This window comes from Phyllobates terribilis, unplaced genomic scaffold (genome assembly GCF_046119375.1).
Source record: "Phyllobates terribilis strain yellow unplaced genomic scaffold, ASM4611937v1 Scaffold_11__3_contigs__length_659146591, whole genome shotgun sequence".
Classification (NCBI taxonomy): domain Eukaryota; kingdom Metazoa; phylum Chordata; class Amphibia; order Anura; family Dendrobatidae; genus Phyllobates; species Phyllobates terribilis.
In genome coordinates this window covers 582,378,045-582,402,210 of record NW_027362771.1, presented here as the reverse complement: position 1 = coordinate 582,402,210, position 24,166 = coordinate 582,378,045, and the positions used below count along the sequence as shown (strand labels likewise).

The 24,166-nt window shown below is 41.0% G+C and overlaps 1 protein-coding gene across 6 annotated transcripts in view; it reads right to left on the bottom strand.

The window, feature by feature from the left end:
• Positions 1 to 24,166, bottom strand: part of NFIX (nuclear factor I X) — a 209,478-nt gene that overhangs the window by 41,350 nt on the left and 143,962 nt on the right. For all 6 annotated transcript variants that reach the window (XM_073654248.1, XM_073654247.1, XM_073654250.1 and 3 more), the window contains 2 exons: positions 2,666 to 2,728; positions 1,092 to 1,166 (listed from right to left, as the gene is read on the bottom strand). In XM_073654248.1, the coding sequence (XP_073510349.1) occupies positions 1,092 to 1,166; positions 2,666 to 2,728 (138 nt within the window). The remainder of the gene's footprint in view (positions 1 to 1,091; positions 1,167 to 2,665; positions 2,729 to 24,166) is intronic.

The window sequence follows — 24,166 nt, the reverse complement described above, 5'->3', positions numbered from 1 at the left end:
AGTACAAACTCAATATAGAATGTATTTTTTGTGTGTCTTTTTACATATTATTCAGTCTTTCTTTGAATTCTGCTTCACAGAGCTGAATTGGCAATCCTATTCTTATATGCTAAAACTACATTTCTCAGCAGCATCCTGCTCCTTCTAAGTGCTGCAGTTCCCTCCCACTGCTCCTCTGTGAGCTTCTGATAGAGATGGAGCTTAATGTGGGAAATTTCAATTTCTATGGATGAAGTGACTATTGGTAGTTTTGAATATAGTGACTGTGACCCACGATTTGACCAATATTTATTATAATTTACAAACTCCACAGTTCATTGATGGTTCATTTCATGGGGATTGTCAGAACATGATCATGCTCCATCCAGCATGCAAAGCAGAGCCGAGCTGTGTTACAATACGGCTATTAGGATAATATGAATGCTATGAAAGGGTCTGGGGTATGTTTTATTGTGTGCTGTAGGTACATTTGTTTTTCATGAATTAGACAGGGTCAGTAGGTGCAGCTGTTATAAGTGTGATGTTCTGCATAGCGTAGCGGTTGATGCTTATCACACAGGGTCATTAGGAGCATGTTTTTTACAAATTAGACAGGGTCTTTAGGTGCAGCTAATATCAGATTTTCAGCTTAGCACAGTTGATCTGTGCTGCAACCCGGTTGTCAGATGTTCCTAAGGACCCTGTGAAATAAAACATCTGAACATGCATCACCGACAGCATTAAAACTACTGGAGAACGGATTTATTGGCAGTGGAAGGAAAACAGCCCAGGGATGGGGCCTCATTATTGGGGATGTTATTTAAAAATAGGTTGCATTGGCGCACATGATTAATTTTGTATCTACTGAAAACTGAGACCCTGTTACGATTTTTGGAACAACTCTGGAATTACTCTTAATAGTTAAAAAACTTGAAAAGTAACACCTAAAAACAGCATATTCCTCCTTTGCATCAGATTTTATGCAAAATTTGTGTTGCTTCATGTAACATATTTGGCACATTGATTGTTACCCTGAGGGTTTAAATCTATTAAAAATTAATTGGGTTGTTTCATCTTTCCCCAAAATCCCCCTTTTAACACTCAATACTCACTCTGGGAAACGCGGACAAGCTCTGTGACATTCCACACCCCCGAAGTGACAAAACAGTCCTGGAAAGTGAGATGTCCTGTAGACAAATGGCCACAATTACACAAGGCAAACAAAATGGATGGTTTCTATGCGAATGGTTTACTGAAGCAATATGAGGCTGGAGGCTGCGTGATGCTACCAAGCAATGTAATGTATTAAAGCAAACACCAGTAAACAATTACGGATCCCATTTTAGTTATTCAGAGTCCCACATAGTTAGCCTGTGAAAAGTACTGAGCATGCTAGCTGAGCACGCTGGATATCTACTGTCTGCACAAGTACAGATACCCAGAGTAACTTATCACATTGTTTTGCTGAATGCAACTTTACCCTTTTCCTTTGTACTTGTTTGTATCCCACCTCTTCTCAGCTAAATAAAAAAGAATAACTTAAACTTTTCCTTCACTAAGCATTTCATTTTATCTAAACAGGAATTATCTCCATGTAACTATCCCTTAAAGAATTTTTCCTAATACTTATAACTTTTAGCTGTGTTATTTGCTAAGTACAAGTACATGCGGTGACAAAACACCTCAGAATCTGGAGACTGATATCACCATAGTGTTAGTTTCAGAAAGGGTGGAGGATGGCAGAAAACGTCATGTTTTTGAATCTATCTTGGTTAGTATGGTGCTGTATCCAGAAATAATCCCATTAGCCAGCCTTCGTGTCTCGCAGACAATATGTTGTCAAGAAAGGGACGGACTGTACCCCAACCGGGGCTCAAGGGATGGCCTCATGACTCAGGATGTTTGCTAGTTTAGGGTGCTAAGGGGGTATAATGTTTATGGAGCGGGAATGTTAAGGGGAGGGGAATAGGGAAAACCAGGGGTATGGGGCTTACCTGATTGGTGGTGGGGTTGATCTCCAGTAAAGTATATTTAAGGGCTTGCCTTTAGTGGACAACCTTCTGCGGTAGCCTTTGTACCGAAACATCCCGCCCACCTGCCCCTTTTTTAGATCAATTGCTTGAATATTATTTTAGGGATTTCGTAATCTGTCATGGTGGCTGGAGTCAAAGGTTTAGAAGGAGGTTGGTTGCACTGAAGGACGGGGAGCCCAGTTCAGGGATGGGTGACTCCCATCGGTTTCAAGGTTCTTACAGAATTTTAAGCTGGTCCCTATTGGGCTAGGTCTCAGCGGGACATTTTGGTATGGGCAACATTCAGCTGGGGCCCCCAAGCTGGTGTGGTACGGCTGGGGGCTGGTGTGGAGGAGCTGTTTCGTTGCGGTTTTAAGAATGGTTTTGGAACCTTCAATCCTCCTGCCTCCTTTCTGGTGGTCATATTGATAAGGAATCATTGTTTGATATTTTTATTCATTATTCAATAAAATGAAGCTGCTGTGGCCATTATATCCAATGCCACACAGTGTGGTGTTTTTATTTATTAGAGGGGTTGGGGGCAGATTGGTTCTGCTGATAAGTTATTATGGCCTTATAGGCACACATTCCCAAGTCATGTTTTGGTACTGTTTGGCGCCACAGAAAACACTGTGCCCTGAGCGCCAATGATTGGGTGGTGCAGAACCACTTACCATTGGGAGGAGGCTTTATGTCCACCTCTGTCTGCTGGTTCGTGTTATCCGACTGCCCGGAGTCTGGAGGCAAAAGCAAAAAGAGTCATTTCAGGATTTATTTAACATATTGCATATATTCTTACACATAAAAATATGCCGACAGTATTCATTTATCTGTTTATTTATTTATCCATCTCATATCTATCCATATATCTTTTATCCTATATCTATATTCTGATATCTATTGCATTAGGCTTTATTAATCTCCACTTTATTCCTGCAGAACCTTTTCCTATTTTCTGTTTGTATGAAGGCCGAGATTCCCATCTGGCTCTGAAATCACATCATTACATCGGTATATTCACAAAGAAAGGGGTATTTATATATATTTTTCTTCCCAACATTTCCCTCCTATTGCACTGATTTATCTTTTTCTCTTTCAGTTCACTTAAGTCAGCTTTAAACTGTCGATCACACGTTCTTTTTATTATTAATGGTTTATTGGAGCGAGAGGGCTGAATATAGAGGAGGACATCACAGAACTGTTGTGATTTGCTGGCAGCCATTTTAAAACTTGGCAGCCATTTTAGGGCTGGCTGACGGTCCTCGGTAATAAGGAGAGAGGCGAGATTAGGGATACAGAGTCGAAAAGAAATCAAACATATCTACAAAAAGCCAGGTTAACACGTAAAGCAAACAAACCCTTATAAATGTAGATTGAAAGCGCAGCGGGAGCCTTTCTTGTCTGATAAACACATTTCAAGAGAAGTTCAAGTATGCTCGTTCACTAAACACCACTCATAGAAAATGCTGTAATGGTGTCAGCACGAAGAGAAATATCGTGCTCTTCTCAAATTGTCCAGCCTTACATACTTGTTACCAACACCTTGTGAAGGCAGCGATCTCATACAATGTAAAGTCTAGTGGCCAATATTTATAATCACTTATATTCTCAGCTCTGTAGGACCTTACTCATGGCTAGTACTGCAGTACAGGGCCGGCCCGGCTTCTTCACAAAATGAAGGGGCCATCTCTGTCATAAAGCAGATCAGTCTTCAGTTTAGCTGAGAGTTCTGACTTTTCCTGCTATTGGTATGTATTATTAGGCAGTTTATTCACTGCTGGTATAGATTTGTGTGCAGTTTATTCACTGCTGGTATAGATTTGTGTGCAGTTTATTCACTGCTGGTATAGATTTGTGTGCAGTTTATTCACTGCTGGTACAGATTTAGATTTACCGCCCACAACAGTGTCCAAGTTAAGCTACAGAAATACAATTTTAGATTTTGTTTACCAAAAATGATGGAAGAGACCCAGGCAATATAAATGTACATGGCCCCAAAATATCTGATGGTAGCTCTGTCCCAATTGCTAACATATGGAGTTACTTTTAGAAAGTCATGAAATCAAGAAATTTAGAGGCTTCTTTAGACTTTACAGTGATAACCTTTAATGCAGGTAGCACTAAGGTGCAATAAATTGCTGTCTGTCTTGCCCCAAAATTGCTGCCTCTGGCACACACATCTATCATCTATATCTCATAATGCCACTGTGTAAACTAAATATAATGATAATCATTTTTATAATTGTTCCTTTCAGATAATGAACATTTTTTTATGATTGTGACTTTTTGCAATCTATACTCTAATTTTAGAATTTTTTTCTGTTTTTCTGTTTTTTAGATTTTTGTTTAACATTTTGTACTAGAATTTTTGATCTCTCATAATGGAAGTATATTGCAAAATGCAGACTCCTGAGATGCTATTAGGCCATGTTTCCATGTGCAAAAATGCTGTGTTTTTTTTTTGCACACAATAGCAATCTGCTCTGATTATTTGCTTTTGCGGCGCAGATTTGAAATAGCATTCTTTTTTTACATTGGTATTCGGCATATTTTATATCCACTTTTTTCAGAATCCCCATAGAAGACTCGTACAGTTCTGTAAATGCACAGCGGGCACGAGTTCATGAAATCACATCCGTTTTGCTTGAACTGTTAAACATAGTTCTGCATGAAAAATCCACAGCATTTATGAACACGGCCTACAAAGCAATGGATCTGTGATATCTGGGGTCCCAAAATAATGGCAAGCTAACACTCATAGGTTCTAGAACTATAGCGCACCAATAAGACAAATGATTGTGCGTGGTAGCAGAACAATGATGATTGCTGATCTAGAACTTTGGAACTTTGACACTTGGGATTCAAATATTAATTAAACAATGACATTTAGGGTCTGGTTTTATTAAAACGAACCTGGGAAAATAGTAGTATAGATCAGCTCTGGTCTTTGTACTGATAATTGCGTCATATCTGTCTCATCAGTGTAGCTCTTTAGTGTTTGTCACATTCGGATGTTGTTGGCAGCAGTGGTCCTATATTCCCATTTTCCTCACCCCCTGTCTCTGTGCCAGCCTCATCCTCACCTCCTCCCTTCTCTGAAGCCCCCAGGGGCTGCAAGCCTTTAGGTCTCCTCCATCATCTTATCTGTGGCTCCAGCTGATAAATCAGAGTCCGGAGGTGCCCCTCACATAGACACACACACAATGCGGATTATCTACCCACCTCCCCCAATGCAGAACTCCCCTGAGCTGGCACACACACAGTGAATGGGGACCAGAGACCGGGAACAAAATGGCCATTATTGTGTGTGTGCAATCAAATCAGCATATCCCATCACAGTATACGAGAAAGCTTCTACATATTGGAGCCTTCTGGACTGACCGGATTCAGCTGAGACAACAGACTCTAATGTACGTATGGACGCAATGGTTTGCCTTTTACAAGTCCGCAAAAGGAATGGACCTGGTAATCTAGGTGAGATTTTACTTCTGGGAAGTGATGAAGCTTCGTCCTGCATGTACAATCAGAAAGTTTAACATCATATCTGAAAATTCGGACGTCTCTTCTATTTTCTTGACCCATGGGATATTTTTAATGAGATTTTGGATTTTATTGCATCCACATCTCAGGTACAATTATGATATTATGATGAATGGTGAAAGCACCGAGATAAGCACACACTGATGTCACGAAAGTAAATCAGTGGTACATTAAAGATGATGATAGAGATTTTGGATAGACAGGATCCAAACACCCCCCCCCCCTCCCAAAATCTCAGTGTAAGGCCTAAGTGAGAAATGTTTTTCATTTTTTTTTTATCCAACCGTTTTTCGTTCATTTTTGGTACGTGTCCATTTTACTGCTCGTGTGGGCATCCCTTTTTCTTGTATGTAAACAAAAAAAAAATTGTAAACTTTTTTCTATTTATTAACAAGTTGAAGAAGTATCAAAACTTCGAAACTCATTGACTATTAAAACCGCATTCCTGGCCATTTTTCTCCTTTTTATCCTTCCGTATTGGCAGCGCAGAATTAACCCTTTATTCCATTTTGTTTTTTATTAATTAAGTATTTATGTCGCATTTGCGGTGTATATAGTGGGCATAGGAGCTGCATCCACTCCATTCAGGGCAGATGCTGGCTGTCTTACAAACCCGAAACTAGTTCCGATTGCTGCTGTTTATCCATCAATCACTGTCAGCGGCATTTAAAAGACTTGCAAGCACACCGACTTCCAGCAACGTGATTGCAAGGAGCCAATAGCTTACCATGGCAAAAGGAGGCTAATATTTTTCCATCTTAGTCTTCCTATGAAGCCCAACATGAGTTATACTATATTTATTTTACTCACTGATATAGCACCATCATATTCCGGAGCACTTTACAGATATCATCATCTCTGTCCCCATTGGGGCTCACAATCTAGGTTCCCTATCAGTATGTCTTTGGAGTATAAGAGGAAACCAGAGTGCCAGAGGAAACCCACGCAAACACAGGGAGAAAATACAAACTCCTTGCAGATGTTGTCCTTGGTGGGATTTGAACCCAGGACCCCTGCGCTGCAAAGCCACCATGCTGCCGCACTTTAGTATTGCACTATATTTTATGAGTGATCAAACAATCACAGATTCAGGTCTCCCAAAGGGACAAAAAAAATCAACTGAAAATGTAAAAAATGTTGGAAACAGAAATGTAAAAGTTTAAATCTTTTCCCCATTTCAAAAATACATCAATACATAAAACATATTTGGTATCGTCGTATCCTTAAAAGCCCGATCTATCAAAATATGAAATTATTTAAACACCATTGTAAATGGTAAAAAAGAAAAATGTACTCCTTTTTTTTTAAACATTTCACCCCACTTGGATTGTTTTTTCAAGTTTTTCAAGTATATTATATACTAAAATTAAAGGCGTCAGTCAATACTACAACTCGTCCCCCCCAGTTCTCATATGGCTATGTCGACTGAAAAAGTCAGAGCTCTTGGAAGAGGGTGAGGAAAAAACGAAAGCACAAAAAAATTATATTGAGAGCGTTAAACAATAAAAATGAACAGCTCTCGGTAGAAAAAGCAGATATTTGAACAGCCTCATAGAATATTATGGGTATGTGCTCCATCTGAGAAAGACATGGATACAGCACGTATGTGAAAAGCTAACATCTGAATAAGATCAAGACAATTTTGCCGCTAAGTATCCGTCAGACCGTCCTTCTTCTTGTATTATTGCTGATTATTTATGTCATACATATGCCTCACAAAAGGTTTATACTTGGGCAAATGAGTGAACATTGACGAATCTCAGCTCTGGACATCGTTTAAGGCCACAGTAAACAATACCAGAGATGATAGTATTAGAAAGGTTAAACTAACCTGAAATAATTTGTAAATTCTACTACAGTTGTATATTTTTGTATATCATGTGAGAATAGACATTAAAATCGTATAGTGACACATGTCCTGTTATGGGTCGTTCTCTACCGACTCATGCATGATCATCACGTTATCTCACAGCTCCAGTTTTCTAAAGCTGCCTATAGACATACTGTATGAAAACTTATCAACCACAAACATTAAAATGATATTGTAGGACGTTTGTCAGAAACCTCTGCTCGTCTTTAGATCAAACTAAAAATCTAACATTGGACCAGGGACAGACCTTAAACCTGTGACCATCTGTGCAGGTTAAAGTGTAACCATCATTTTAATTGTTTTATTTCATAAATCAATAGTACACATGAAAATAATCAACTTTGTAATATATCTTATAGAAATTAGCTTTTTTTTCTCTCCTGGACTAATCTTTCACTCTCAATTCAGGGAGAAAATCAGTATTTCGAGAGTACAGGTATTTCCATTATTGAGATAGGAAATGACAGTTAGTGCTTTTAAAATTATATGGAGAGAGGAGCTAGAGGCCAACACAGACATTCTGCTGCAAGTTCTCTTCTACAGTGGGGGAGGGGCTAGAGGCAGACACAAACATGCAGAAAGTTCTCTTCTATGGTGGGGGAGCGGCTAGAGGCAAACACAGACATTCCGCTGCAAGTTCTCTTCTACGGAGGGGGAGCGGCTAGAGGCAAATACAGACATTCTGCTGCAAGTTCTCCTATGGAGGGGGAGCGGCTAGAGACAGACACAGACATTCCCTGCAAGTTCTCTTCTACGGAGGGGGAGCGGCTGGAGGCAGATACAGACATTCTGCTGCAAGTTCTCTGCTACGAAGGGGGAGCGGCTAGAGACAGATACAGACATTCTGCTGCAAGTTCTCTGCTACAGAGGGGGAGCGGCTAGAGGCAGATACAGACATTCTGCTGCAAGTTCTCTGCTACGAAGGGGGAGCGGCTAGAGGCAGATACAGACATTCTGCTGCAAGTTCTCTGCTACGGAGGGGGAGCGGCTAGAGGCAAATACAGACATTCTGCTGCAAGTTCTCCTATGGAGGGGGAGCGGCTAGAGACAGACACAGACATTCCCTGCAAGTTCTCTTCTACGGAGGGGGAGCGGCTAGAGGCAGATGCAGACATTCTGCTGCAAGTTCTCTGCTACGAAGGGGGAGCGGCTAGAGACAGATACAGACATTCTACTGCAAGTTCTCTGCTACAGAGGGGGAGCGGCTAGAGGCAGATACAGACATTCTGCTGCAAGTTCTCTGCTACAGAGGGGGCGTGGCTAGAGACAGATACAGACATTCTGCTGCAAGTTCTCTGCTACGAAGGGGGAGCTGCTAGAGGCAGATACAGACATTCTGCTGCAAGTTCTCTGCTACGGAGGGGGAGCGGCTAGAGGCAGATACAGACATTCTGCTGCAAGTTCTCTGCTACGAAGGGGGAACGGCTAGAGGCAGATACAGACATTCTGCTGCAAGTTCTCTGCTGCGGAGGGGGAGCGGCTACAGGCAGATACAGACATTCTGCTGCAAGTTCTCTGCTACGGAGGGGGAGCGGCTAGAGGCAGATACAGACATTCTGCTGCAAGTTCTCTGCTACGGAGGGGGAGCGGCTACAGGCAGATACAGACATTCTGCTGCAAGTTCTCTGCTACGGAGGGGGAGCGGCTACAGGTAGATACAGACATTCTGCTGCAAGTTCTCCTGAAACTTTATGAGCACCATCTGTCATACCTTATCTCAGTAATTGGAAAGTCTGTCTTCACTGATGAATTGATAATTTTGAGAATGAATGATCAGGAGGAGAAAGAAGCAGATTTTTATGATATGGTATATTACAAGGTTTCTTATTTTCACATGTACTATTAATTTATGAAAGAATAAAAACAACAGTTATTCTTTAAACAATAAACTTGCCTCCTCCAATATTACCCACGGACCATGATAATTAAAAAATGTCAGAAATAGGATGTATATAATAGTATGTGACTGAAGATGTATAACGATGGGGACTACAGGGCCCAGGATGTATTGGAGATCAGAAATTGTTGGGCTCGTAAACTGCCCACAGATGGCCATGTTGGCAAGGGTTGGTGAAAGGGGAGGTAGGTTCTGCACCTGATGCTCTTATTACTGAGGAAATCTGGGCTGCAGCTGTGGCCCCTCATCTTTCTCCCCCCACCACAACCATTCCTGGCCTATACCCTGATATTTTGGAAAAGATACACAATGAAGGGTGCAGAAGATATATCTTCTCTCTTTGTTTGTGAGCATTCTTTGCATTACATTGCCAGCAGCATGACAAGCTTGAAGCTTTTAGCTGTATTTTCTATGTATTTTATCTTTCTGTGACCTGTGGAGTCTTTCTCCCTCTCTTGTATATAAATTGCTGCCTAAGGTGATAAAGTGTTCTAGAACAGTACGTGTTAATATTGCTGATCACCATAGCGGTGGCCTTTATTTTTGGATGGAGGCCGTACAAGCTCAGGCAGCCATTTTATTATATTTTCTAAGATGATGCTGCATTGGATGGGAAAGTGAAGCATTACAGGGATCCTATTCCAGTGAGCACCAACAGTCCTCCAGAAAGGAGAGCCGTGTAAGGATTTATAGGAGAAAGTTTCTGAAACATGAAGCCCCTTTCAAAGCATTAAGTTCTGTAGGGCATCATTTGATGATATGAAAAGCAATGGTGCTTTTATCATAGTCTCCCACTTATAGGAGACCTGTCAACTACAGATGAGTGAACCCGAACTTAAAAGTTTGGGATTCTTACTGGACACTACAAACACAGACTTCTCCCGTAAGTCCGTTTTAATGTTTAGAGTTCGGGGGGAAGTCTGGGGAGGAGAGAGAAGAGAGTAGAGAGATTTTTACAGCTCCTAAGTTCGGGTACCCATTGTTTTCAGTGGGGTTCAGGTTCAAGTTCGTGAAGAGTTTTGGTGCCCAAAGCGGACTTTGGACTAAAGTTTTGGTCGGGTACCAGAACCTCAACTTCCACGTGTCTGCTCATCCCTACTGTCAACAGGTACGAAGTGGCCAGATTTTGCTCTCATTTTCTCAAGTATGCTGTTTTGTTTTTTAAATCTGCCATACAGTTCAGAGATACTACATTAAAAGGCCCATATCTCCTGAACCGTATGGCGAATTGAAAAAAATTAAATTGGAAAAACTCAGTGTATCAGTGGGAATAAAATAAAAGCAAATACAGGTCACTTTTGACTTGGCTTGGTGAAGGTTCCTTTTTAAAAGTGTTTGTTCTTCAGTCCAAGATGACCTTCTCTCTGCGTATGAGTGTCTGTTGCTGTAGTAAATAGTAATACTGAGTACTCCCTAGCGGTAACTCGGTGACGGGTATAAATAAAATGCACTGAATGTGAAGTGTTGGTGTTGGCAAGAGGCCAAGATTCATTTTGTTTAACCCTGTGTGACTAAAGCAGAAGGAGGAGAGCAGCGAGGAAGTCCAAGGAATGATATTGATTTCTTTCAAAAAACTATTTATATTTTATAATCACTGATTGTATTTTTCAGTGTTTTTTTCTGATATTTTCCATTCCCTTTCCACCCTTATCTCAGCTTTGTATTAATTCCAGGCTCTGTCTACAGAGACTCTACACCTGTATAGCGAGTCTCTACACAATGTGTAGCATAAATCCAGGCGGCACAACTCCTACTTGATGCCTGTAGGTTTTGGGTGCCCGTTCATGAGGAGCTGACCACTTCTTATCTAAATATTCATATATATAAAGAAGTAAAGAACAGCCCTCCATAGCCTTGTAGGTTTGCCTCAAATGTTGATTTGTTAAATTATTAAATTATCTTTGGAGCTGGAATAACTTAATAGCTCAACATTTGAGGCAAACCCACAAAACTCTGGAGGGCTGTTCTGTTTTCTTCTTTGGGTATGTGCACATGGTATCTTTTAGACATTACGTTTTTTTTCAGGCAGATTATGACCTGATGTCAGACTTCGAAAACTGTGAAGCGGCTAACAGAAGTAAACTGACCATCCTTCAGGTGGCTTGAGCTTGGAAACCACCACTATCGTATATATGAAATTGAAAAGGGGAGAAAAAAGCTGGTGGCTAAGCAAAAGATATCAAAGATGATGGTTCAGGAGAAACACTGCCGTGGGATAGGGGATAAATCGCTGTAGCCCTCTACTGAGAACTAGAAATCTAAAGAGCCCCCTGTGAATAGAGTGAAGGGCGATCATGCGCACTGCCGCCTCATCCATTTTAATGGAAGGGCTGAAGATTAGCCTAGTGCAGTGTTTGGCAATGCCATTAAGAGGGAATAGAGCAGGAGTGAGCATGATCGACCTGCTCTCCATTCAGCTGGGGCCTTCAGAGCCTTGGTTCTCAGAATAACTGGGAGCCAGGGCAGACAGTCACCCAGCGATCGGAACATTCAAACTTGAGGATACCCCTTTAACAGCCAACATGCCAGTGTTAGTAATGTAGTCATCACAGACCGGAATACATTTCTTGTTATAAGAATTTTTTTGCACCCCACTAGGCCAAACTTCCTTTACTAAACTTTGCCCAGGTTTCTAGAATTTAGTAGAGCTGGCGTAAAAATGCCAACTACTCACAGCACAAAAATGTGTGGCTTTTCCCTGCCAGTTTTTTTGGCATATAGGGCTTAATGAATTGACCCCTTAGTCTTTTGTATCCCCATGTTCTCTTTCTCTTATTTTATTCTCTGTTATACATACAATCGTTATCACCAACTCATCTATCTACAATTTCATTTTTCTGTTCTCTCCACCTGTGTATGTGTTTGTTTTTTTTGTCATTCCATTATAAAAGGCAGTGCCCTCTCATTTTTGTTCCAATGTAATGTGCATCAAGTGGAAGGTAGTGCTTGTAATTCTATTATTGAGTGATTTACTTCCAAATTATCTATCAGTCTCTCTGTGCTTTCCTATAAGACTTGCATAGAGGTTCTAAAATAAATGCCTGGAGGGACTGATTTACTATGGTGCACACAGAAAATAATTTTGGATTTGGACCGTAGGCATGTGGATCATGTGGTACAACAGAGCAGAGGCTTGTAATTCAGGAATAAAGCACTTCATAACCTGCACTAGTTTTTTCCTGATGTACATTAAATTCAGTCCAAAAGATAAACATATTTTTCCTCAAGTTTTTTTTTTTTAAATTTCTAAAGTAAGATTTCACTATCCACTCAAGCTTATGTTTTTCATTTTGTTAGTGGGCATCAAAGGGAAGTTCTATCAGTTATTTTAATCCCTAGGAATGATGTTAAATTAAAAGATTTTCTTCTTACTGTTTGCAGTGCCACTGACCTACACCAGAGGGAGGCAAAACATGATATTCCACTGCTAACTTGTTGAATTACTTATAGACGTGTCTACTGCTTTTTGGATTTCTAAAAAGATGCCAGAAATAACACATGACTGATTAAAGAGGACATTTCGCTTGCTTAAAAATATAGTTAACTACCTCGTAAAAATCCCTGAGCTCTTCTGATTCTAACGCTTTTTTCCATTTTGCGCTGCACCACTCCATTGCAGAGATATTCACATTTGTGTCTTCTAGAGCACAATATGTGAAATCTCTGCTTTGCAGTTCAACTCTGGGTTTCTTCAGTCTTTTCTCGGGGCGTACGCTTTCACCTCTCCCTCCCACAGGCTGGCAATCATGGCTTTCCATCTGATCTAGCAGTCTATTACTCTCAGGGGTTGCTGAGCTGTGATTGGCAGCATCTGGAAAAGAGGGGTGAAAGTGCAGAAATACATATGAGCGAACCCAAACTTTTAGTTTGGGGTTCGTACTGGATAGTTAGTGTCCGATGTTAAACGTCTAACACGGACTTCTCCCGGAAGTCCATTGCAGAGAGAGATTTTTTTTTCACATCCAAAGTTCGGGTCCCCATTGTTTTCAATGGGATTCGGGTTCTGGTTCAAGTTCGGGTACAGTTCTGATACCCGAACCGATCTTTGGACTAAAGTTCAGGTTGTGTACCAGAACCCAAACTTCCACGGATCCGCTCATCCCTACACATGACCCCAGAGAAGAATAAACACCAAGTTGAACTACAAGCAGAGATGTCACATACTTTACTTAAGAAGCAACAAATGTGAATGCCTCTACAATGGAACGACAGCTCAAAGCAGACAAGAGAGTCAGAATCAGGAGCTTAAGGATTTTAAGAAAGTATTTAAGTCTTTAACATTTTTTTTAACAATTGACAGGTCATGAGTGGGCGAGAAGTAAGAGACAGAAGGATGGAGAGCTGTAAGCACAGTGTCCTACCTACTGCACTTGCAACTCATTAGCATACAATTTCAGCTACCGATATCTCTAAGGCCTCATTCAGTCATCCGAATTTCACTTACAAGTGCAATCCATGTTTTTCACAGATAGCACTAGTACCTGTGATAGTCTATAGAGGCATTTAGCTGCAATCGCAGAGATGTGTTCAATTTTGATCCAACGGTCGTATCAAAATCAGCAAATTTAAATGGATATTAAAGCTCAAAAATTACAGCTCATTGTTAATTAATGCAACAATTTATACCATCCTTAATTATGCTGAATCCACACATCATCAAATCACATTCAAAGTAGGAATAGTGGTGTACAGATTGGCCAGGGGACTCGAAACCTGAACTCAACAGCCTCAAAGGCATTTTAAAGCCTGTGGAGTTTGGGGGAGCAGACCCAGATCCACACATTGAGATCTGTACTTGGACCGTGATTTTCAAATGTGTAAATTTAACAGTAGTGTATTTTACATGCTGCATATAAAAATATGATTCTGACTAAATTGGAAAATCAGTGATTTTATATCTGAAATAGGGCCCAACTTGATATAGGAATCTTGTAAGTTCAAAGGAGCATGAATGTGCACACTAAAAATTGGCACTGTGGTGCATCGACTCCCTGCCGTTCTGTACTATGGAGTCTCATGCTCTTTGTATGCCCTTCCATGTCATGCAGTCATATGAGATATCTGTAATAAAGAATCCAGTGGAAAAGAACCACCTGATCAAAAAAAGTCTATGTGCTTCTGTATGGGCTCAGAGCGTTACTAAGATCCGGTCTGGCGCCATAGACTTCTATGGGCAGTATATTACCGCTGTGTAAACATGGATGTTGTAATACTGCAGCGTGCATAACGACTTAAAGGGAACTATTTCAATAATAAAATCATATCAGGTGATAGTATATGGGTAGACATTTGTCAATTCTGCAGCTTGAAAATGGTGCAGAATTTCCTGGATGTGCACAAGTTGCACAAAATCAATGCATGAATTGTGTAATTTTGCTGCAGGTTGAAGCAGGCTTTCTAAAAGCCCGCAAAGTAAACAAAATGTTGCATTCTTTAACTTTATGATCCTGTACAAAAACCCTTTTACAACGTTCGCTTGTTCTAACCTGTCGTTAGCTGACTGCCAATTTTTTTGAGAAGAAAATCTTTCATCCGCTTTCTAAATATGGCACACATTTGTGAAAAAGCTAAACAGCACCACCATGTATAAGTGTGCGCCATGGCACAGGACTGTCTTTTTTTTTTTTTTGTTTATTTTACCTTTTCTCTCATAAGAAATAAAGAAAGGAAAATTGTGCCACAATTGCATTCACCTCACATTCAGTTACCACTTGTGGGGCTGTTATGTCACTGCTTATTCCTGCTGTTGGACCAAATTTGGTTTGGTAAAGATTTTAGTATTCTTTTGAATCCCTAGTATGCAAATTCGGGACCACAACCTTTTCTTTGTCATTTGGATAATAAATGAGAAATCAGGGCTGTGGAGTTGGTAAGCCAAACCTCCGACTCCTCAATTTCTCCAACTCCGACTTCTACTCCACAGCACTGCTTCACTACTGAACGTGTACATAAAGTGCAGCACAGATTCATATCAACTGAAAACCAAGATCCTTAGATCAGGAATAGAACAGATATTTATAGTACATTTCATAACTTTCCCAAATTTTTATGAAAACATTTATAGCACATCCTGCACTGAACTACTGTACCCAATTTATTATATATTTTAGTAGTCTGAGTCGGTCCATTTTATGCCAACTCCAACTGCACCAAAATGGCCACCGACTTCAACTCCACCAAAATGAACACCGACTTCAACTCCACCAAAATGGACACCGACTCTATGACCCCGACTCCACAGCCCTGGGAGAAACTGCACCATTGTGCTCCTTCATACGTTGGAATCCACTGCATTCACAGACTCGTACTTAGAAAGATAATGTCCCTGCCACAATGTATTCGATGAATCGCCGCAGTGTGTGTGTACATGCCGATACACACACATCGTCTACCCTTTTGGATTGTCGTTCTGTTAATAAGTGGGTGACAACCATCAAATTGCTATTTTCAGATAATTAAATAAACCAGATTCATATGTCTGTCCTCCAAGCACACCCTAGACATATTGCAGCTGGTACAGACTCCCTCCCTGTTACTGTCCTCCCCTGTCAATGCCAATGTGAGCAGGGGCAAACTTCCAGCTGCAGGCTTAGGATATGTGCCTATAGAGGTTTTCTTTTTTTTTTGAGGCAGTCAAAAAAGATGTTTTCTAATGGAATCCCTATTTAGGAAAAGATTTTCTACTGTTTTTTTACAGTTTTTTTTTTTCCCCCTAAAGCATTTTTGGCAGCCTTTCGATTGGACAGTGCCTAATTTTGAACATTTTGCATACGAAGATGCTTCAGAGAAGTGATATGCACTTTCTTTTCTACCCTCAGGATTTTTTTTTTTCAAAACCTGAAGCAGAAGAAAAATGCTCGAAAAAACTGAACACTTGAACAGCAAAGTGGCTTTACAATAGAAATGAGTAGGAAGAGTCTCTCAAGCGTTTTTTTAGCTATTTTTTTTTTTCAGGCATTTTCGAAGCAGACCTGCTTTTAAAAGACTCCTCAAAAACTGAAGTATGCACATAGCCTAAGGCAGTTTATAAAGTTAAAGACATGCTGGGAGTTGTGGTGTACTGCAGATCACTACTAAATGTCTCATTGTAAATCAGTAATTTGCAATTGGAGCAAAGCAAAAATTGAAAGCTTCTGCTCCAAGTACGACTCTAATTCTCAATCATGGATTTATTTATGGTGACGGATATTTATAATCCTCATCAATAATTTAATATTGGAGGAGTAATTCCATCTAGATCAGCCCTCTGTTCCTTGATGTCCATCAGTGTCAATTCCATACTATTCAAAACACTACTTTCTACTACTTGGAGTCTCTTACTCCTCTGTCTATTGAGCTGATAATCAGATTCTGTGAAGCACATGTTGTGCGCCTCCTTCAAGTGCTTCATATTGTATATTCTTTGAACTATTCTTCCCTTTTGTCACAGTAAAGGGAAGTTTTTCAGACCCCTATGTTGCTGTCAGTAGTGGTGTGTCTGAGAGCCAAGAAGAACAGATCTCTCACCAACGTATAACGTATTTGTGAGACATCAAGTCAGACTGTCTATGATCAGCCTGGGGGACGTACATGTGATTTCAAGTGCATCCTGAACAAAAATGGTGCTCTTCTGTATTTTTTACCCTGTGGATCTCTGGATCAGCACATAGTAACGCTGCAACAACTAAATGCAGAATTTTTCGTCAGAGGGTCTTATAACTCGGACGAGGATTGCAACGCATTTCATGGACCGGTTGTTGACTCTCCTGACCCAAGCGTGACAGCTTTTGTTTCTATGCAGCTGTTACGCTCGAGTCAGAAGTGCCGACGGCCAGTCCGAGCATGGCCTTGCCATCCTCCTCCGAGTTATACAGTTATACAGCTATTAGGAAAACATCTACAAACACTTTTAGTTCATTTTGTAAGTAATTTTGGCGAGTGTACTAAAATATATATTACAAATTTCCTTTATATCTCTGATGGATTGGGAAATGATTTAATTTACTTTCATTTTACAGTACTTATAACAGGGCTTTATAAAATAAATATATAATTAAAGTATAACTGTGGTTTTAATGTTTTTTTTTTCAGAAATCATAGAAAATAGTATAGTGGAAAATAAGAAACTTTTTCATATATCTTATTAAAGAAATACGCTTCTTTCTTCTCCTGAACGAATCATTCATTCTCAAAATTCTTAATTCGTGGGTGAAAGAAGTATTTCTTCAGTGAATATAGAGTTTTCCACTACTGAGATAGGAGATGACAGTTGGTGCTCATAAAGTTCCATGGAAAAGTGTAACTCGTTTCAAGAGAACTTGCAGCAGAATGTCTGTGCTCACCTCTAGTTCCTCCCTCCATAGAATTTTAAAAGCACGATCTGCTATCTCATATATCAGTAATTTGAAAGTTCACAAATCTACAGCGAATACAGATTTTCCAGTCACTGAGATAGGAGATGACAGTTGGTGCTCATAACATTCTTTGGAGATCAGTAATTGTTATATCAGGAGAACTTGCAGCAGAATGTCTGTCTCAATCTCTTCCTTCTTCTTCCCCTCTCCATAGAATATTAAAAACACCTACTTTCATTTGATATCTCAGTAATGGCAAATCTTTCTTGAGTAAAAACTGATTTGATAGATTTTGCCCATAAAAACAGAATGAATGATCAGTCGGGGTTTCGACTTGTTCGCGCCAAAAAAATCAGCTCCGCTCATGAACATCCCTGATTTGCCACGCTGTCATGCAGAACATCTGTGTGACAGCATGGCAAATCAGGGATGTTCATGAGTGGAGCTGATTTTTTGGCGCGAACAAGCCGGAACCCCGAACACGAACCCGAATTTTAAATGCCGAACAAATTCGCACAACACTAGTTGTTACCAAAACCAAAGAATATGGTAATTAGTGATGAGTGAGTATGTGTTAGAACCTTGCTGTTAGGTTTTTTTTCCTTTGCTGGTCACATGACCTTGTTGGCCTATTTAATCCTGCTCCGCCCTTCTGGCTTTGCTGGACTTCATTGTATATCTACTTTCTAGCTAGCCTGTGCTCTGTATCTAACTCTGTTAGTTTGCTTGGTCTACGGACCTCTAGGTTCTATCTATTTTGTTTGTTCGTCTGTCTGCTACTATTTCTGTTAGGAGGTGTCCCATATTCCTCCCAGTCCTTAGTACTTGTAGGGATTCCCTCCCCAAATCTATAGGTCTCCGTACAGACTAGATTAGGACTTTAGCAGGTCTGATCGCAGGATCAGGTTCCCTGTTACATCGTAGGGATTCAGCTGAGTCTTATAGTAGGGACAGATCTCCTCTCTTTCCTTAGCTTTGGTAGCAGAACATAACAGTAAGTCCAGCCTGTAAATTCTCTAAGGAAAGATTTTTTTTTTGTTCCATCATGGTGTCGGTTCAGGATTTGGCTAAACACCTGCAGGGACTCTCTCTGGAAGTGGCCGAGCTCCGTCAGCACGTGAGTAACTGTCCTGGAGCATATTTCTTGGAGCCTAAGGTATGTTTGCCGGATTTATTTTTTGGTGGACATCGAGAATTTTTTTCATTTAAAAATGCTTGCTTATTGTATTTTCGTTTGAGACCCAAGTCCTCTGGGGATGAATCCCAGCGCGTAGGGTTCATAATGTCACTTTTGCGCAAAGAGCCTCAGGAGTGGGCCTTTTCTTTGCAACCTAGTGATACATGCTTCAGATCAGTGGATAGTTTTTTTTCTGCTTTAGGACTATTATATGATGATCCTGACCGTGTGGCATCAGCTGAGACTGAGTTGAGACGTTTAAAACAAGGATCAGGTAATATGGAAAAATATTGTACACATTTTCGTCGTTGGTCCACTCAAACAGGGTGGAACGATTCTGCTCTGAAAAGTCTATTTCTTGCTGGGCTCAGTGAAAAGGTTAAAGACCTGCTAATTGCTTATCCTACACCTGAGGATTTGCAACAGGCTATGCAATTAGCTATACGGGTGGATAGGAGACTGCGTGCAAGGGTTAATGAGAGCAAATCCTCTGCTATGTCAGTTTCTGGTTATGATAATGTGTGTACTAACAGTGGTGAACCGATGGAGATTGGATCGGTGGCACCTCGCTCTCAAGAAAAACACCGTCGTTTTTCAGAAGGCTTGTGTTTCTATTGCGGGAAATCTGGTCATTTGATTAAAGGCTGTGAGCTTCGTATGAAGAAAGAAAAAAAAATGGTCAGTCATGCCCGTATTGCCTGTTTAAATTCCAAGGGTATATTTTTAGCTGCTTCCACGATTGCTCAGGAAAAATTAATGGAATTTCGGGTGTTTGTTGATTGCGGGTCTACACTGAATGTTATTGATGGGGGATTCGTGGAAAAACTCAATTTAAAACCTGAACCTTTATCATCCCCCATTGCTGTGGTTTCGGTGGATGGTTCCCCTTTGAAGAATATTACTCTCAAGGTCAGTGAATTTCCTCTCACTATTAATGGTGTTCACCATGAGAAATTGGATTTGGTAGTGTTGAATAACTTGCCTTCTCCAGTAATATTGGGTTTGCCCTGGTTAAAATTTCACAATCCTGTACTGGATTGGTCTACCAGTGAAATTAAATCCTGGAGCCATAAATGTTATGACAAGTGTTGTAACGGGCGTATTGCAGCTTTGGATAGGGGAGAATTGCCTGTTCCTATTCAGGATTTTTGGAGAGTTTTTTCTGAGAAAGAATCGCAGGTTTTGCCTCCCCATAGAGACTATGATTGTTCTATTGAATTTGTCCCTGGAGCGACTCTTCCTAAAAGTCGTTTATTTAACCTTACTATTCCTGAGAGGAAGGCTTTGGAGGAATACATACAGACAAGTTTGGCCGCCGGTCACATTAGGCCCTCTAAGTCTCCTGTGGCGGTTGGATTTTTTTTTGTAAAAAAAAAGGACGGCGGTTTACGTCCTTGTCTGGATTTTCGTGAGATTAACAAAATTACGGTACGCAATCCTTACCCACTGCCATTGATTCCTGATCTGTTTAACCAGTTATTGGGGGCCAAGTGGTTCTCTAAAATTGACCTTAAGGGGGCATACAATCTGTTGCGCATGAAGGAGGGTGATGAATGGAAGACTGCTTTTAACACTCCTGTGGGTCATTTTGAGAATCTGGTTATGCCTTTTGGTCTTACTAATGCTCCTGCATTTTTTCAGAATCTGATTAATGACATCCTTAGACCTTTGATCGGTAAAAATGTGGTTGTGTATTTGGATGACATTTTGATTTATTCGCCAGATCTGGAGTCTCATTGGCGGAGCGTGCGTGAGGTATTACAGTTATTAATGGACAATTCGCTTTTTGCTAAGCTGGAGAAATGTGAGTTCGCTGTACAGAGAATTAGTTTTTTGGGCTACATTATCTCCAGCAAAGGTTTTGAGATGGATCCGGTTAAGGTTCAGGCTGTGCAGGAATGGCCTAGGCCTATTGGTTTGAAATCAATACAGAGGTTTTTGGGTTTCGCCAATTACTATAGAAAATTCATAAAAAATTTTTCTAGTATTGTCAAACCTCTGACTGATCTCACCAGGAAAGGTGCTGATGCGGTTCAGTGGTCTTCTGAGGCCATTGAAGCTTTTGTGTATCTCAAGGAGAGGTTCACCTCTGCTCCCATCCTTATGCAGCCTGATGTTACTAGGCCGTTTTTGGTTGAGGTTGATGCTTCCTCTGTGGGGGTTGGCGCAGTATTGTCTCAGGATAACGGGGATGGATTACATCCCTGTGCATTTTTTTCAAAAAAATTTTCGGAGACTGAATTGAATTACGATATTGGTAATCGGGAATTATTGGCTATTAAACTCGCATTTGAACACTGGCGCCACTTCTTGGAAGGTGCGGAATTTCCCGTTCAGGTTCTTACGGATCATAAAAATCTGATATATCTTGACTCTGCCAAGCGCCTGAATGCCCGTCAGGCTAGGTGGGCACTGTTTTTCTCGCGGTTTAATTTCTCCGTTACTTACATCCCTGGTACTAAGAATGTTAAGGCGGATGCCTTGTCTCGCAGTTTTTCTCCCATAGTCGGTGCTGAGAAAGAGGAAAACATTTTACAAGAAGGTGTTGTGATAGCTGCTTTAGACTCCGTTTTGGAAGATGAGATTCTTAAAGCTCAGGAGAATGCCCCATCTAACACTCCTCATGGGAGGTTGTTTGTGCCTGGGACCTTTAGGAGAGATTTGTTTGTTGAGTGTCACGAATCTCGGTTGGCAGGTCATCCCGGAATCTCTGAGACCAAGAGACTGGTGGGTCGCAGTTTTTGGTGGCCTGGATGGCAGAAGGAAGTCATTAAGTGGGTGCGCCAATGTACTATATGTGCTAGATCTAAGTCCTCACATACTCCTGCTGCGGGGTTGCTTTGTCCTTTGGAGGTCCCCAGTGCTCCTTGGACACATTTGGCTATGGACTTTATAACTGACCTTCCCCCCTCTGAGGGTTTTACTGTCATCTGGGTGGTCGTGGACCGTTTTAGCAAGATGTGTCACTTGGTTCCCTTCGTCAAACTGCCCTGCGCTAAAACTCTCGCTAAGGCCTTTGTCAAGGAAATTGTCAGACTTCATGGCGTTCCTACTGACATTGTTTCTGATAGGGGTCCTCAGTTCGTGGCTCGTTTTTGGCGTGCCTTTTGTGACAGGTTGGGAATTCATTTGTCGTTTTCGTCCGGATATCATCCTGAATCTAATGGCCAGACAGAAAGGAAAAACCAGGATGTTGAGCAGTTCTTGCGTTGTTTTGTGGCAGACAATCAAGAGGGGTGGTCTGAGTTTCTGCCACTTGCCGAATTTGCTCTGAACAATCATACATCTTCTTCTGCTGGTTGTTCGCCTTTTTTTTGTTGTTCTGGGAGACATCCGTCGTTTGGGTCGTTCTCCAAGTTGGGATCTGCCGTGCCTGAGGAGGAGAATTTTTCCGGTGATTTGGAAAGAGTTTGGACGGATGTGCGTGGTAATCTTCAGGAGGCCAACAGAAAATCTAAAGACTACTTTGATAGGAAACGACAGGAGGTTTTGTTCGCTGTTGGTGACATGGTTTGGTTGTCCTCTAGGAATCTGCGGTTGAGGATTCCTTCTAAGAAATTGGGTCCCAAGTTTGTAGGGCCCTTTAAGGTGCTTCAGGTTGTCAACCAATCTGCTGTTAGGTTGGAGGTTCCTACCTCCTGGAGAATTAATCCGGTCTTTCATGTCTCTCTGTTAAAAAAAGCTGTTGTGTCGGATGGTGACGCCTCTGCCTCTGTTCCTCCGGTGGTGGAGGACGGGGAATATGAAATTTCTCGCATCCTTGACTCTAGACGGTATAGAGGTAGTTTGCAGTATCTTGTGGCCTGGAAAGGTTTCGGACCCGAGGATAACTCTTGGGTGAGGTCAGATGATGTTTCCGCGTCCAGACTTATCAGAGCGTTTCACAGGAGATTTCCTGATAAGCCTGGTCCTAGGGGATCCGGAGGATCCTCTTAGAAGGGGGGGTACTGTTAGAACCTTGCTGTTAGGTTTTTTTTCCTTTGCTGGTCACATGACCTTGTTGGCCTATTTAATCCTGCTCCGCCCTTCTGGCTTTGCTGGACTTCATTGTATATCTACTTTCTAGCTAGCCTGTGCTCTGTATCTAACTCTGTTAGTTTGCTTGGTCTACGGACCTCTAGGTTCTATCTATTTTGTTTGTTCGTCTGTCTGCTACTATTTCTGTTAGGAGGTGTCCCATATTCCTCCCAGTCCTTAGTACTTGTAGGGATTCCCTCCCCAAATCTATAGGTCTCCGTACAGACTAGATTAGGACTTTAGCAGGTCTGATCGCAGGATCAGGTTCCCTGTTACATCGTAGGGATTCAGCTGAGTCTTATAGTAGGGACAGATCTCCTCTCTTTCCTTAGCTTTGGTAGCAGAACATAACAGTATGTTCTGTTAACCCTTTCGGCGAGCATGCTCGGGTGCTCACCGAGTATCTTCAGCGTGCTCGGGTGTTATGTTTTAGTCACTCCATGCACATGATTTGCAACTGTTTGACAGCTTTATTACATGTGAGGAATGCCTGTTTCTTAGGCATTCCTCACATGTATTAAAGCTGTCAAACAGTTGCAAATCATGAGCACTAAGTGACTAAAACATAACACCGAGCACAGCTGAAGATACTCGGCGAGCACCCGAGCATGCTCGTCGAAAGGGTTAACAGAATATACTCGCTCATCACTAATTACTACAAATTCAGGGATGTCAATATAGTAACAGAGCTGGAAGCTCATGTAGAAGTAATGTAGAGATTAACAGGTACTGTACATAACAGGTAATATTAATATTGTGCATTCTGGGTAGAATAGCCTTTTAAACAGCATCCATCTAGTCCTCAGTGTGCACCATAAGCCTCGGTTTTCATGGCTTCATGCAAAAAAAAAAAATCATGTCATCTTCCTGGCATCCTGCATTCATTTGACAAAATGTCTATCTTATAAGAAGCATACCCTGGGCTTATTGTATTGGTCCTTTCGCTTTCATATTCTGATAATAATTCCATTGTGAAAAATCTTGCCTAAACCATCAGTAAATATATTGCATAGAAGTTGTGAAGAGATGTGTTTGGGATACAGAATACTTTGAGGGGTGAAGACTACCTGTACGCGAATGATGGAGACTTACACAGAATTAATTGTGTAAATAATTAAAAAATAATTTTTGGTATTAAAATGGCAAAAAGTGTTCGAATACATACCTATGTAAAGTGGTATATGTAGTTTGTACATATGATATATATTGAATCGCACCTGGCCCTTTAGATCTTGGCTATTTTGTTGCTGCTATCTTTATTACATATAGCACTTTGCCTATCCTTTTATTTGCTTTGTTTGGCACTTGATCTATATGGTGCATCTTCATTATGGTTCAGAT